General features: G+C 37.4%; 1 protein-coding gene across 22 annotated transcripts in view; it reads right to left on the bottom strand.

Annotated features, from left to right (window-relative positions):
- Window positions 1–16,914, bottom strand: part of dst (dystonin) — a 119,692-nt gene that overhangs the window by 67,121 nt on the left and 35,657 nt on the right. For 20 of the 22 annotated variants that reach the window (XM_028468248.1, XM_028468254.1, XM_028468251.1 and 17 more), the window contains 17 exons: window positions 7,466–7,632; window positions 7,170–7,282; window positions 6,887–6,993; window positions 6,683–6,802; window positions 5,566–5,661; window positions 5,345–5,472; window positions 4,070–4,163; window positions 3,568–3,722; window positions 3,022–3,484; window positions 2,367–2,495; window positions 1,875–1,952; window positions 1,632–1,793; window positions 1,101–1,205; window positions 888–983; window positions 677–802; window positions 438–590; window positions 200–354 (listed from right to left, as the gene is read on the bottom strand). In XM_028468248.1, the coding sequence (XP_028324049.1) occupies window positions 200–354; window positions 438–590; window positions 677–802; window positions 888–983; window positions 1,101–1,205; window positions 1,632–1,793; window positions 1,875–1,952; window positions 2,367–2,495; window positions 3,022–3,484; window positions 3,568–3,722; window positions 4,070–4,163; window positions 5,345–5,472; window positions 5,566–5,661; window positions 6,683–6,802; window positions 6,887–6,993; window positions 7,170–7,282; window positions 7,466–7,632 (2,447 nt within the window). Of the gene's footprint in view, window positions 1–199; window positions 355–437; window positions 591–676; window positions 803–887; window positions 984–1,100; window positions 1,206–1,631; window positions 1,794–1,874; window positions 1,953–2,366; window positions 2,496–3,021; window positions 3,485–3,567; window positions 3,723–4,069; window positions 4,164–4,305; window positions 4,520–5,344; window positions 5,473–5,565; window positions 5,662–6,682; window positions 6,803–6,886; window positions 6,994–7,169; window positions 7,283–7,465; window positions 7,633–12,602; window positions 13,606–16,914 lie in introns of those variants that run through there. The other 2 variants (XM_028468262.1, XM_028468269.1) reach the window with 2 other exon arrangements.

Below are 16,914 nucleotides of genomic sequence, written 5' to 3'. Positions count from 1 at the left end.
CTAAACTCTAAAAACTAAACAAAGAAAAGAAAAAAAGAGACTGTACATAATTATGTAAAATATTGTTAATTGAATAAGGATTAAATACGAGTGCACACATTACAGTAGAAATAAAATAAAATAATACAAATATACAAATATATACAAGTATGAAACTGCATTAAAACACTAAATAAGCACCTCTATCTAAACATCTTACCTTGCAGCCATATCAACAGCTTCTTTATTGGGGGGAGGCACAGTGAAGCAGACAGAAGGTACCATGGCCTCATTTCCTGCTGGGTTGATGACTTTCCACTTGGCCCGATGAGAGTTATTGGCCAGGACGCACTCATCATCTTTGTAAATAGTGATCTGAAAGGACAGTTTAATAATATTTTAAGAGTTTTATTTAAAACTGTGTGTGGATACATTTTGTTTGTCAAAAAGAAAAATACCTCTATCTGCCGATAATCACAGATTGCTTTGACAGGGATGGAGGATCTGAGGGGATTCTCGGGGTTTCTGGGCCTGAGCTGTACTATGTTTTTGGCTCTGCCCATTAACCCTGCTACAGTATTTCGGTAAGAAAGAAGCTGCTCTTTCTCATCCTGAGATGACAAAAAAAAGATGTTTTTTTAAATTAAAATCTGAAGATTCACCCACACACAAAGATGCATAGATTTGCCCTATTTACCATGGACTCCTGAATGAGATCCTCCAGTCTGTGCAAGCTGCTCATTCGATCACAGCTGTATTTCCTCTGAATGGAGTCCTGCATGCTTTTAAGGTAGTCGGCTGATTCTTTGGCGTCGCTAAAAAACTGCAAAAAAAAAAAAAAAACCACGTGTGAATAAATACAAGAGCATGCAAATGATCTGTGTTTGAGGGTAGTGAAAACGGCTAACCTCAAAATAAACGGCATTCTCTTTGAGATGCTGTTCCACACATGAGCAGAGCTGTAAAATCCAATTCCACTGTGTTTGCATTGCAGCGCGGTATGCCTGAAATCATATAGAAAACCATATCTAAGATGAAGGTACACGTTTAAACAGAACTGAACACAGGGTGGAGACACTGGAAAATACGCGTACAGCACAAGAATACAATCGTTCACTCACCTCAATGGTTAATCTGGCAGGATGATTCTTCAGCATGAGCCGATCTGCTTTTTCCTGCACAGACTTGATGGCTCCTTCCTTTTCATCCAGCTCTCGCATTAGATCCTGTGTAAGGAGATTGGACTGAGTATCACTGGCATGTACTCGCTTATTCTGTCTCACTGTCAGGAGTTTTACATTATTCAGTATAAATGCAGCAATTTGGCACAGCGAAACAGCCAATAGAAGATATTCTTTTTTTGTTCAAAGTGTTTATATTGTAAGCATGATATAAAACAGAAGAAAAGGAAATACAACAATCTTTTTTTTTTTTTTTTTTTTATATATATAACCCCCCTCCCCCCTCCCGAAGAACACTCCCACCCTGTTGCACCTAAAAGAAGAAAAAAAAATAAAAAATAAAAAAATTTTAACCAATAGAATAGAGATATGAATACGACATCATTCTGATAGAATAAGTGAGGGATCCACCTGTTTGATAGAATAGAAGATATTCTGTTAAATATTTGGTTGCAATAGGTGCAGACTTACAGCATGGTAGTCCCGTTTCTTTGAGATGTGGCTGTGGCGATCGCTCCAGTCAAAGGCCACTTCCTCCTCCTCTTTCTCATTAAGCCAGATGAGCTCCTGAGTGGCCTGCGACACAAAGTCCTGCAGGCTTTCCAGGTGGCTTTGTCGATCTCTCGAACAGCTCTGAAATGACCAGGCAGACGTGCAGTAAATGTGGGATGAACCGATGAATCACTTCAATGGTTTTATAACAAAATGCTTTACCACAAGCTTTGTGTACTGCTTCTCTAGTTTGCTCAGTTTGTCTGAAAAGGTTAGCTTCAGGGGCATATCCATCTGGATCTGGAACAAGGCAAACATAAAAAGGATTTGGTCACACTTTATTTGAAGTTTAATACATACGGCTGACATTACAATAAAGGTGTCATTAAGTGTTGTTCGCTAAATTATGACACCTTTGGTAGCTATGTTGGCATTTTTTGGGCAAGATGGAGGGATCTAGTGGATTTAAGTAAGGTTAGGGCCTAACTGGTAACAAAGTGTTAAGGTAACGAACAACACTTAATGACAGCCTTCATGACATATCTTATTCAAGGCTTTGACAGGTGTCATGTCATAATAATGACAGCATAATGTCAGCCTACAAAGTAAAAACTTCAAGTTAAGTGTTACAAAGGATTTTCTTCCAGTAAAATCTGTTGTTTCGTTGTTTTGTTAAAGCAAACAGGACATTTATTGCCTTTTTAAAACTCTTACTTCACTCATTCTTGCTTCTTTAAGACTGGGCTGAAAATCCTCAATTGCTCTATGGACACTTTTGTGGTTCTCCAGATGCATCTCGACGCTTGGCAAATCAGATCCCCACTCTGAACGATCCAGCTGCAACTTTAAAACAAAAGGAAAATACACGTAGATTGTCACACCTTAAATTGAAGAGCCCACATGTGTCACACCATTTTAGAATTTATTTTAAGATTTTACTGTTTGTTTTTTAAGGCATTACATGGGTTGGCACCCTCTTATCTTTCTGATCTTTTAATCGTGCACACTCCTTCACGTTCATTGAAGTGCTCCTGGTTGTTCCAAGGTCTAGACTGGAAACTAGAGGAGATCAGGATTTCTCTATAGTTTCTCCTAGGCTTTGGAACAGTTTACCCCTCCTTATCAGGACCTCTACAGTTGATACTTTTAAAACTTGTTTGAAAACCCATTTATATGCTGTGGCTTTTAAACTGGAATTTTTGGTTCTTTAATTTTATTTATTTTACCCATTTTTTTACTTGTGTAAATTGTATAACCTCTGTACAGCACTTTGGTCAATGTCTGTTGTGGTTTGAAATGTGCTCTATAAATAAGAATTGACTTGACTTGAGCACTGATGGTTACAAACAGATTGATGGTGATGGCTCACCTGCATTTCTTCCACCCAGTTGAGAAGATCCTGAACATATTTCATGTTGACCTCCTCCTCCGTCATGTTGGAGTCCGCCAATGAGGACTTGAGTAGAGGCTTCCTAATCTGCATGTGTTTAATGTGCATGAGGCCCCCTGAGTCCACGCCACCACCTCTGCTCCCCATGTAGCTTCCAAAGGATGTAGGCTGTAGACCGGGCGTCAACACTGGGGTCAGGGATGGAGTCAGGCTTGGTGTAAGGCAAGATGTGAATGTGGACCCTGAAGTAACAAACCCCCCTGGGGTTAGTGCAGGACTGTGAGATGATGTTAGGCTTGTATTGGCTGGGGAGAAATTCAGGCTTTGCGAGATGCCTGAGATCATCATTTTGGTTTGTTCTGCTGTCAGCGCTCGGCCTCTGCTGTACACTGAAGAACAGTCGGCCCTCAGCTCCAGAAGCTCATCCCGTAGTTTTGATATTCTGTGTGTGGAGATGAAAATGTGGAAAGTAAGTAACATATTGGAAATATTTTCAGAATTAATCTCTTAAAGGACAACTTTCACCTTTGGAGAAGCTGATCAGCAAAAGGAAACTTCCCATCAAGAAGAATTTGGATGTCCACAACCTGCTGCCTCAGGATGTTCTCGCAGTCCAGCAGATAATTCGCAACCTCGGCTTCATTTAAGAACTGGATCCCAGACTCTAGACGTTTTTTATCCTTGCAAAAGAAAAGCAAAGGCAACATGTACTTAAACTTGTAGTTGAAACATAGAACAAAAAAACAAAAACAAAAAAAACCAGAAAGGTGAACATGATGTTAGTAAAGCCATGTTTTAGAGTCACAAAACAGTTGTTTATTAATGAAAAGTTTATTGACGGAGATGACAGCTCTTATTCCTTCTTGTATGTGTTTTTTTCTGATGGGGTGGAGCCTTTTGTGTCTATCTAGAATTACACGGGAGAATTGATTGTTCGTGCCAAAGTCCGTTCCTTTAAGCTGTTTGCCCTGTCGAGTTGTCATAATATAAAGTTGTTTGCGTTTAACCATGCTTTGGTTAAACTTACAGATTGTAGTGCTGTTCTCGCCACAGCCAGTTTGTCTTCACCATTCACACAGTCTCGCTGGACTCTGTTGGCAATCTGCTGCAACATCTCAAGCCTAAACAACAAGAAAAATACACACACACACACACACACACAAATAAAACAAATATATATGCTATTATGTGTATTTAAATTAAAACTAATTAAATACAAGCTAATCAAAGCCTTATAAATCTAAAATCCCACAGTGAACTCACCTGGATGATCCAAAGGCAATATTGTTGTTAAGAAAGACCGAGCTGTTGATTCGCAATGGTTCAGTCCCACTATTGTCATTAGAACCAAAGCTGGTGAAGCTACTATTGCTGAGAGATGAATTCCCGCTCAAATAGGCCATGTTTCCTTCAATCTGTCTATGCTTTTACCAGCCAGACAATCGCTCTCTTACCTCTCACATTGTTAAGTCTCAACCTAACCTCACAAGACTGACTGCAAACCCGCCTGCTCATATTTATAGTGTCAGGCTCAGGGTTGAGGAACAAGTAAAGAATCCCACCCTGAAATACTATGCTGCCCTAAGGGAGCAGTTTTTAAAAAGCAGGTTGAGACAGCGCCGAGAGGCGAGGTGATATTAAAGCGTTGTTATATTCCTGTAATTGACATTTTGGCCCATTTTCGCCACACCCTGCTTTTATGTCATGAGGAAAAATGTTGATGGAACCATAAAAGCCAGATTTAAAAACTTAATAAGCAGCTTATTCTGCAACAAGATATAGCTGTTACCATGGGAACAGATATAGCTTAATTAACACTCGACTGCAAAACAAACATTGAGGGAAAGAAAAAGAAAAGCAATCTTTTTTTTCTTTTTTTTAAAGCACAGTTATAATGTCTACTTCAACAATAAAGCACATTGTGGTGTTAATTGGTGTATTATCTACTTTGGTGAGAACAGAGATCTGACCCAGACTATCTGGTTCCATTAAAATCAATAATGACTTTGCAATTTGACACTGAAACCAGCTATTTTCCACACTGTGCTCTGGCAATTGTGCTGACTCACAACACACCCCTACGCCTTTGCTTCGAGATAAGGAACATTTTCTCCTAAATCACAAAAAATGCATTTAGATAACAATAGGTGTCCATTATCTGTCACTCATTTTGTCACATTAAACATATTATATAGCAGCATGTGTTGTGTTAAACATCCAGTTAAAAGTCTTAGCTTCCACTTAGGTTACAATTACAGTATCTTCCATACTGGAGGGTATAAAGACAGGAGTATGTACATACCTTTCCACCTCTGGCCTCAGGCTTTTTTCTCTTTCCAACATGGCTACGATTAACTTTCCCCATTCCTTCTCAACATCATTCGGGTGGTGACCAAGGGGGAGCTGAATGCGTCCAAACTCAATCCACATCTGTTAAGATGCATCAAGGTCACACACCAGTTAGAACAACTCCAATTCTTAAATGTTTGGAGCATCTTTAAGTTTTATCTTGTGAAGTCCTACCTCGAGCATTTTGTAGAGATTTTGTATTTTGGTTTTCTCGTTTTCTTTCACTGGGATTTCATGCTCTTTAAATTGAAGATACTGTGTATAAAGTGCCTTTAAAGGAAAGAAAATGTACAACTGAATAGTTTTACTTTCTTTTAAATAAATAAAGCACTGCTAAACATTTGATTCTTCCTCTTCTTATCCAAACCGTTCTCAAACTGAGGGGTGAACATTGAAAAAGTGCGTAAAAAGTAACACACAATTTATTTATATAACATGTAGGGGATTCAGTGATATTGCCTTACCCGTTTATAGCCTCAAGCCTTTAAAAAAACATGAAGATTGTTTTATAGCCTTTAGCAAAATTGGAAGGACATTAAATTTGTAAAATTCCAATAACTTTTAAAACAATATAAGCAATTGCCATTCTTTACTACCAACACCTACACCAATACATATTTAAAAAATGTATACAGATTTAGCATTACGTTCGGCATCAGTTGTAATTGTGGATAACAATAATAATAATAATAATAATAATAATAATAATTAGGAATGTCCTGATACAACTTTTTCACTCCCTATACGATACCAATATTGCAGCCTTGAGTATTGGTCGATATCAATATTGATCCGATACGATATCAGCACGAATCATACATACTTTTATTACTTATTTTGTGGTGTGGAATGTTAGAAAAGGCTTGATCAAGTGATGTTACTCAAACAGAGAACAATAGTCAGCAACAGTAGGTATGAGAAAAACTGACCCATTTATTATTAACCAAATGGTTACATTAATTTTAACCTTCAACATAATATCTACAGTATTCTACAATTGAATAAATATAATATAAGTCTGAGATTTTAGATGCAGTCCAATAAAATCCGAGATTCGTTTTCTGGCTGATATCGGACCGATATCCAATATCGGATCGGGACACCCCTAATAATCATAATATATTGTATTTATAATGGACTTTACATATGACCACAAATCTCAAACATTCTCACGTATATGATAATTGCAATCCAATGAAAAGATCAGCAATGATAAACTTAATTAATTCTGCTCCTACTGGTCTGTCATCAGTGAAAGTCAACAAAATGACGGTCGCTTGTTATATTATACCTTTAGTTCCACGGGGTTGTTGGGGAATGATCTGTCTGACATTAGTGCCACATTGTGTTTGATCCACTGGCTGAGGTATTTGATCATGTTCTGGTATTCCACCCATTTGATATCCACATCCTAATCAGAAGAAAGAGAATGTCATTTACCTCCACCTGATTTGTAAAAAAAAAAAAAAAAAGTTGTGAAGACCTGCTGACTTACATTAGCATTGATCCCTTCAACATCATCAGGTACTTTGGGGAAGGCATCGTACAGCGTTGAGACGTATGTGATGACAGATTTTTCATCGGGAGACTGAACATCAACATCTAAGAAGGAAGGAAGGAAGAAAAAAAAAAAAAAGAGAGTTTAAAAATATAACACATGACAGTGAGCGCCCCTCAAAGGAATTCGTCCAAAAGCCAAAATCTGATGATTTACAGCACCACTGTGCTGAATCCCTTTAAACCATTCCCAGAGTTAACTTGATGTGTTTGAACCTCACCTTCAGGATCCAGCAGCCGGGCCACGCCAAGCTGCTCGCCTACACAAAATGCTTGTTCTAAATTTGATCGGTTGGTCTGTGCGGACACGCGGCTAATGTCTATTAGATCTGGTCTGCAAAGGAAAACACAAAGACAGACAAAAGGATGTGTGTCGCAATCTGTCAAGAAATTCTGTTCCAATGTGAAGGATCTTCAAAACTTGCAATTTTAATACCAAATAAAAGCCAAAACAACAAAACATCAACTATTTACTAGAAATTGGGTAAAGGCATTGCATATTTGTGTGTCATAATACCTGTATTTATGAATAATAGCATTAAATAGCCTCCCATCTCTCCAGGAGGTTGTGAAGTTGTCACAGCGTACACCTACGTAGCCCTCTGTAATCTGCTTGGACCAGAGCAGCAGCCTTTCCTTGGCTGTCATGTCCTCAGACTCTCCAGTCACATGGATCTCTGAGATCTGTCACAGAGAGAAACCAGAGGGCGTTACTGAGGTCACATCGGTAGAAGCATGATCCAAAGAAACTGAAACAAACAGAAACTTCACTGTAGCTGTGGCAGGAGTGTGACGATATCTTGATACAGCGATATATCGCGATATTTTTTCACACGGTCTATTATCAATATGCTTGCGCTAAGTATCAATTTTTATTATTTTTTTTCAAAACCTTTTCTGCTTTTTCACTAAAATGTGCAGGTAGATCTTCACAGAAATGTTGTCACTGTTTGTTGAAGGAACCAATATATTGTTTACTGGAATATTGCACTATAATGGTGTCACTGGTATGAAAGACCCTATGTTTTGTTTACAGAAAGCACTATTAGAGATACTTATTCATTTACATTGGTATGTTAATACTTATTTACAGAAATGTTGCACTAAAATAGTGTCACTGTTCATAGGACACTTTTTCAATTTATTGTCTTTCAGAAATATAAAATATCAAAGATTGATTTCTGACCAATATATCGATAATTACAGTGTCGTCATATTGTGAGATAATCGTAATCGCGTTTCATATCGTGAGGTACCCAGAGGTTCCAACCCCTAAGCTGTGGGGCTGTTTTTAAACATGAGTGGGAAAAAAAAAATCACTTAAAAAATCTTAAAATATGGGTGTCCCGATACAAATTTTTCACTGCTGCATATGATACTGATATCTCATCATTGTCTATTGGCCAAATTAGCATGAATCATACATGCATTTATTACAGTTTTTGTATAGTGGAATTTAAAAAAAGCTTCACCAAGTGATATTACTGATTTTATTCCATCAGCAACAGTAGGTAAGAGAAAAAAAACTGACTCATTAAGTATAACCAATGGGTTACATACACTTTAACCTTAACCCTCCTAATATACTAACACATTTTACCCATGGGGTCAATCTGACACCAAATATATTTGCCTCCAGAAATTTGTTGACCAACTTTTTGTGTCAGGCACTTTGTAAATTTGTTGAATACATAAATAACCCCTTGATAATGAAAATTTGACCTGTTCTCTAGCGCCACCATAAGGCCAAACTTTTAAATTAGAATTAGTTTATCTCAAATCGTTTTCAGGGTCACAGACAAATAGGCAAGTTTCACACAGCGAAAACACATTGGGGTTAAATTGACCCCAGAGGAACACCAATTTGTCCGGGAAGTGGCCCGGGAGTCATTGACAGACGACTGCGTGGTGTGGGGAGCCGGCCAGCCAGAAGGCAACTCCAGTTTCATGTGCCTTAATGAAAAAAAACTGCATTTGATGTTGCTTTGGACCATAATCATACAGTAATCATTAATTTGAACCCTTAAGTACCCTACAGTAAAATAATTACAGCAGTAAAGTGATTTTACAGCATGTAGTGATATTACACAACTACACTCCAGTATCCCTTATATTTTAAAACAGGTGTACATGAAATATAAAATAGCCACTTGTCAACCACTTACTAAATACAATTAGGTGATTAGAATCTGGGAGGCCTGCCTTTGTTAACAATGAAATGCTGTGAACATTCCTACTAGGGCTAGACGATATGAACCAAAACTCATAACTCAATATATTTTCTCAAAATGGTGATATACGATATAAATCTGAATAATTTTATTTCAAATAGAGTCTGACCAGAAAGATAATTCTGGGTTAAATTTGCTGATGCAAAATGCCACACAGGCTCGTTTATTAACAAACAGTTGCACAATATGTGCCACTTTTGGCTTTTTCACCTGTAAGGGACAGCACGTGTGAGTGAGTTCTGTAGTGTGGCTTGTTATGGGGGAAGGTCTGGGTTAGAATGTACTCATTGATCCATCTAATGGGGCTTTACATTTTGTTCTGAGAAGTAAAAGCAGCAACTCCTACAACAATTTTAGCAGTCGCTGCACATGTGTTTATTCAATATACTTGCAGTTCATATACAAGTCAACACGTTGCATATTTACGGTTAATTTCACGTTGCTTGTCTTTAAAATAGACAATAACATTTTATTTTATTACATATTTTCTTTTAATTTCTCATGATCACTCATGTGGTTCTCTGATATTCACTAATGACTTATTAGACACATTTGTTGCAGACTTGAACTTCCTTCAACACTTTTTGAAAGCAGTGTATATTTGTGGCGCTTGTGATTGGTGGATTTTTCATTGTGACTTACTTTGTTCCTTCCCCCGTGGGAGATGCTAAAATCTCGGTTATTAATCTTACAGAACGTGTAACTGTGTCCCATCCTGCTGCTCTTTAGGAAGGTAAACTCTCTGTCACATTTTACAACGTATTTACACCAGTTGTTTGTTTTTTTTTTTTTCACCAGAGCGTCTTTTTACATCCATCCATCTCTCTTTCTGAGTTTGTTCCGGCTGCTGGCACTAATCTCACGAGAACCCAGGCCACTTGAGGTGAGAGTTCTCGCGACGCTAGTGACAGCGTTCAGTTTAGAGAGACAGATGAATGTTTTTATTTATTTACCTTTTAATTATTATTACATTAAATTACGGGATATTTACTGGAAAACACTAACGGGAGTTTACCGGTTAAACGAGATACTTGACACTGACAGGTATGTTTATTCCTCTTTTCTTTTTCTCTTTCTCATGGCCCGACCCAGCGGCCCACCCCGGTGTCCCTGTATGCAAGTATGCCCTTGCTATCCAACATTACTGTGATTGTTTCTAATTGATTAACTAATCCTAAATCAGTAACGTACTACCCTTTGCAAAACAACCAATGATTACTGTAAGTAAGTCACACATGCATGTAAAAGTCAACGTAGCCTACAGGGGATTTTCTCAGGTTAGGTTTTCAAAGATAAAGAAATCTGTGTGTCAAACCACACCACAAATCACATAACATTAACATGCCTCATCAGTTTGCAATGCACTTGATCACAAGGAAAAAATCCCCCAAGAGACACTGAGGAGGTGTAGGTGGTCCGTAACGGAACATTTAAACAATAGAAACCGCATTACAAACCAAATCAAGTCAAATCATCTCTATTTTTTTCCTTCTTTACAACCACAGTAACTGTATGACATCATTAACAAGCTGATCTAATGCTAAAGAGACTCTTATTGATGATATGAACAGTTAACAATACCCTTCACAATCGCTCATTTATACAATCCACCATCACACATTAATATACCCAGAGTATCAAGTTTCTCCACCAAGAGAAACTGTAAAATTAAATATCACATCAAACAACTATGACTCATCTGTCATTAGAGCTGGGTATCGATTCAGATTACCCAAATCGATTTGATTCACAAGGGTTCGATTCCATTAGATTTTCGATTCGGTTAATGACATTTCAGTCACATTACTAATTTTATTTGAATGAAATGATTTCCAGAGAAATAATGCTGTAAGTGTTAAGAGTAGAGATAAACTCCAACTTAGTGCATTATTAAAATATTGTTTACATTCGGAATTGAGCCCACATCGCTGCACTACACGCTTTTTTTTTTTTTTTTACCCAGCCCTATCTGTCATCAAACAGTGATTCCAAACAGGAGGCTTAAAACTGCAAGTACTACAAGGATTATGTGATCCCACTGGAGAGAGTACATGAAAACATTTATCAGTTTTTTGTTTTAAGAAAAGTATTCTGCAATTAGCGTCATTCTAACAGATAATCAACTGTCGGAGAAAGTGAAACAAAAACAATCACAAGGTCAGAGAAACGTGGACAAATGGCTTTAACACAGTTACAGTTGCTCCGAACACAAGGAGAGGTTTAAAAAAGCCTGCTGACACACACCAGAAACTTTGAGCACACTGAGCCTCACAGGAAGAAAAAAATAATAATAACCACAAGCCAAACAAAACATACAATCATTAAGCCGTTTAGTTTACAGCAGCAACAAAACAACTAGCACAAGCAGTATTAGGAGTATGTTACAGTGATTGCATGATGAACTGAATACGTGATTGATTGATCTGGCCTTAAAGCTGAAACCCTGGTCAGGATCCGAGCATTTAGAAGATGAATAGAACATTGCTCACTACTTACAAACATGCCCATATCAAGAGACGCTATTTATATTGACTGTCAGTCACTGTATACAGTATTACATGAGTCAGTGGGTTTCACTGTAGACTTTAGGACACACCAGTCATCTTATTTAGCATTCCCACTAAATTCAGAAGAACAATTTCTGAGAATTCAACCCAATTATGACCTTCCGTTACTTTATTTCAATATGTGCATGATATACACATAATGTATTCATGCTTTGATCAGTGCCAGTATCTGTTTACTGTATACCTGTCAAAGGTTTAATATATTCAAAAGCAAAAAGGTAATAATGCAAAATTCTATTTAATTTAGGGAATAAAGGAATAACTTACAACTGGGCTCTTTAACCAAAGCAAGATACATGAATTTGTTTCACATATTTTAGTAGATTTTAGGATTTTCCCCACATTCTTTAAGTCATTTTCAGATAAAATTTAAACATTCCCTAAACTATCTTTTACCACCTAAAAATTGTAAATAAATGAGGGGCGTCCCGATAAAACCTTTTCACTTCCAATACGATACTGATATTAGTTTTGGTATTGATCAGGTATATCAGCACAAATCATGTACTTTTATTACTTACAGTATGTTATCGTGTGGTGGAATGTTATGTGTTGTTACTCAGAAAACAATAGTCAGCAACAGTAAGTATGAGAAAAATTAATTATTAAATTTAATAATAACCAATGGGTTACTTAAATGTGAACCCTAAACATACAGTAAGAATATTCTACGAATGAATAAAATAAATGAGAATAACCTTAAAAATAAGCTCAATAAATACAATAAATCAAATAAATATATTGGAGATAATAGATTCAGGCCAACATTAGCAGATACTTTTTCCTGATATCAGACCAACATCCAATATCAATTTCAGATGGGGACACCCTTAATATAAACATATTTTTGGTTTACCTGTTGTTGACTGGGGATGTATTTAACTGGAGCAAGTTTCATGGAAGCTGAGCAGGTGGAGGCCCTCCGCCTCCTCCTCATGTGTGCCTGAGATTCCCAAATAATCTTTTCTGATGCTTCCTCTGTTCCTTCATCGCCCTGCACAGCCCCCAACATGTGGTCCACTGCCCCGAAACTGACCGCCCTCCTCAGCGGACACTGTAGAAGCTTTGTATAACACTGACTTTCCTTAGCTGGAGAAGCTGTGACGATGCCATGGAGTTTTTCCTCTACTGAGGAACGGTCTGATGGGACCATGGATACCATGGTTAAATTGTTTGCTGACCTTAAACACTGATCTTCATCACATGTATCCTTGAGCTTCAAATTCATTTTTTTTTCAACATCAACACCCGTGCTGATGCTTTCTTGTCCAGACAGATGCATTTTCCCTTCTAAGGTTTTATCCAGTCGAGGTAGTTTTTTCTTACTTCTTCTAACGATGTCATCTTGAACCTGTGCATTACTACAGATGGCCTCGCTTGTGTCCTCACTGTAGTTGGGCTTTAAATCCTCTTGTTTCTTCTTTTTTCTCTGAAAATAACGAGGACCTTTAACCTCCTTAGATCCAGGGTTCAGTGGAGCTTTCTTAGGATCAACATAGTATTCCTCTTTCGGTCCGCGAACACAACCGCAGATGTTCCCCATGGTTCTTTTAATCCATTAACGGTGGAAAAATAACCAAGGTGAAGATTTCTTTTTTTTTAAATCTACGATCCCATTTTTAACAATATACAAGCAACTCCGATCAGACAGTGAAAACCAAGCAGGCAGAGATCCAGCTCACTGCGCTCCCAGAACTTTGTCTTTCTTTCTCTCTTGCCACCTCAGCTGTCCCACTTGCTCCCATGCACACTCTTCGGTCTTTCCTCTGACACAGGAGTCTTTTCTGACCTTTGAAACATTTCTCTCGCTTCGCTAATCTCACACAAACGTCATAAACACGCAGACGAGGTAAACATGCTCGGAGCTCACAGCTGAGCAGAAATGGAAATGACTAGTGGACAGACCTGTTCCAGGCTGGGGTGTCTGTTTTGTCAAGTTATAAACACGCAAGTCACTTCCTAATATTTGTGTAAGCAGAAATAAAGAAGCATTGTGCTGCACTGATAAATGGGCTGAAGGCTTTTATTACACTTTAGAGGAAAAGAAGTGCTTTCACTTTGGCTTTTGATTGAACCAGAGCTGGAGTTTCATGCTAAACACATTTTATTTATTTTTTTGAGAAAAATGCCACTCTAAAGTTCATAATGGGACAAATGCTCTGACCAGAAGGGATTCCCTGTGCATGTGCCATCAAAAGATCCTTACACACTGAGCCAACAGTGGAAAATACTAAACTTGTATTACAGGGAAGAAAATGAATTTGTGGTGTGAATGTAATATCACAGCACAGGCCAAGTATGAATAGCTGTGTACAACTAAGAGCCTACAGTATTTGAACAATGAACAATGACGTTTCTGTGCAGGAGTCTGAAGCTAAGATTTGTTTATTCACTAATTTTATGGTAAAGTATCCAAAAAAGGGTTCAGGTTTTTCTTATTTTATCTGTTTATCTGCAGTCCTGAGAATGCTGATTAACCCAACACGTGATGTTTGTATTTCTATGAAAATCCCATTACAATAAACCCTAAAGTAGAGGTTTTCTGTAGCCAGCTATAAGACTGTAATCACATAACATAGGGTAATTGGTACCAACAGGTGACAGGCATTTTCAGTACAGTAAGATGTCAAACTAACTGTAAAAGAGCACATTAGACTTAAATTCATGTATGTACATTTCCAAATCTCATTCTAACTTTACATCCTGTGTTTTAACAACAGAGAGAAAGTGACGTGTATTCAAATGAGCTTGGATAAAATAAAATCCTAGAATGGAATATGTGAACAACCATGTGCCTTATTTATTCTATGTTTTCCCCCCATTTTTTACCAGGAGAACAACATTAAGGTAAATAATGTCTTTTACACATCTGCCATCATTAGGACTTAAAGATAGACATTAGAATGCAATTTAAAGTTCTTTCATTCCATGATATCCTTTACCCACTTGGTCCTACAGTTTACAGGTTCATGGGGCCCAACACAAACTTGGCCAAACTGATTTAGAGCTCAGGGTGGAGACATCCCATAACTGACGCCAAATATCCATAACATCCGACATAACATAAAATATATGTTATGTTGGCATATGTCTAGTTTTTTTGTGATTAAATGATTACTTGTAAATGCACCAATACATTACATTGTTAGATCAAGATATTAGTAAAACGATATACTTTATTTATTTATTTAATACTCACAGTATTAAAGGTTTACACCCTGCTGGCCCAGGTCTGTTTTGAGTTTGCATGTTCTCCAAGTAGTTCATTCTATTATTATTACTTCCTGATTGGCCTGAGCAGAAATGGATTGGTGACCTATCATGAGGCATCCAGATTCACACTCTGATTCCACAAATAAATACGTGAATATATATAGAAAGTACAGTTACAATTTTTTTTTGCATTATTTAAAATAGAGGTTTGTTTTTTATTTATTTATTCTTTAAAAAAAACAGTTATTCTTGAGCTAAAACTTCACTTTTGCTACAAGGAGATAAAACTCCATACAAGCGCAGACAGGTCATCAGTACAGGTCTCAAACACAGAGAAGAAGTCACTGGCTGACAAACGGTCACAAATTTATTGTCTTTAGACAGTAAAATATCCATAACCTGTCCATTTTTGGACTGTTTTGGAAACTTTAGCATCAATACCATCTCAATTCCATGCCAGCCAGAGAAACGTATTTACCAGTTATTCATCTGTGCAAAAAATTGTACATTTTGTGCATTTTTTTTTTATTTATGAAATGACGAAAGACAGAAAACAGGACTAAAAAATGATATATCCTCTTCTAATGCTGCTTACATATACAGTACCTGATCTCTTTGCTCTACTACAGTGTTTCTAATGCACATCTGTGCTCATTAGTGAGGAACAGTGAGCTTTCAGTGAAGGGAAAAATACGCCCTGCAGAGGATACTTGTTACAGTGTCAGAAAACAAACAGAGACAGTGTGACCCTGAATCTGTGTGAAACAGACACTAACACTTGCAGAATCTAATGATATTGGTTCAAAGGCCAATGTCTTCTCCCTTGTCTGTCAATGTTCAAACTGAAAGTTTACTTGTTATTACTGTGTGGGCATATTTGTTGCACAAAATCAAATCAAAAAAATCACTAATTCAGATGATGTTTTGCAATGTCAATCATATTTAAAAGCTGTTTGACTCAGCCAACACATCTGAATGATTATTCTATCTATAAAGCTCAAACCTTTTTGGACCTTTGTGCCACGCATCAAGAAGGAACAAGTCCTTCGCTGTTGGATCAACAGCTCAAGGGCTTGCGTGAGAGTGATATCGGCAGGTGCTGGCAACGCTGCTGCCTGTCAACGTGTTTCAGTCGGGGCAAAAGTGCATTTGCTGCTTTTCCCCCCCCAATAATTCATGCAATGCATTAACACACGTATTCTTGCAGTAAAGACGTATAGTCGTCAAAACCGCCAAAGTAGAAGCTAATTCCTAAAAATGAAGACTAATAACAGTGAGGTTCCCGTTCCTTCTCGACAAAAACGCATGCAAGTAAAAACAGGTGAGGAAAAAAATAATTAGAATACCAGAAAAAAGCCTCAGTGGACACCTGGTTAGTGCAGGCATGCACATACAGACTAAAACACTTGACCTGACTCGCCAAAGTAGTCAAATTAAATCCAGACCAGGTGAAACATTTTTAACTATTCAAGAAAAACTCCAATAAAAGTCACAGGGATTTTTTTTTTTTTTTAACTCTCTCTCTCTCTGGGCAAGTCTGTCACAGCTGGGGTCACAAAAATGTGATTGTATCTGATCTGAGCGCCATGTGATACGTATTCATGTCAACATTTAGAATAATGACCAATGTAAGCATTAATATAGGGGGAAAGGGTTTTGACTTTGTGGTGGTGTTGTTTTGTCAGTAGTTTTTAGCCATTTTATGTGTTTTTGGAGTCATTATGTGCATGTCATTATTTTTGTGTTCTTGTAATTATTCGCATTTTTGTTGTCGATTTCTGCATTTTCCTGTCATTTTGTGCAATTTTTGTTGATCGTTTGTGTGTCTTTGGAGCTATTCTGTAATGTGTTGTGTTTTGTTATTGTAGTAATTTTGTTTAAGTGATTGTTTTGTCTGTCTATGTTGTTGTCAATTTGTGTTTCATGAGTCATTTTGTGTATTTTTTGAAGTTTTT

Source organism: Gouania willdenowi, chromosome 15, assembly GCF_900634775.1.
Source record: "Gouania willdenowi chromosome 15, fGouWil2.1, whole genome shotgun sequence".
NCBI lineage: Eukaryota > Metazoa > Chordata > Actinopteri > Blenniiformes > Gobiesocidae > Gouania > Gouania willdenowi.
The sequence above is the reverse complement of the archived record's forward strand: the minus strand, read 5'-3'. Positions and strand labels throughout refer to the sequence as shown.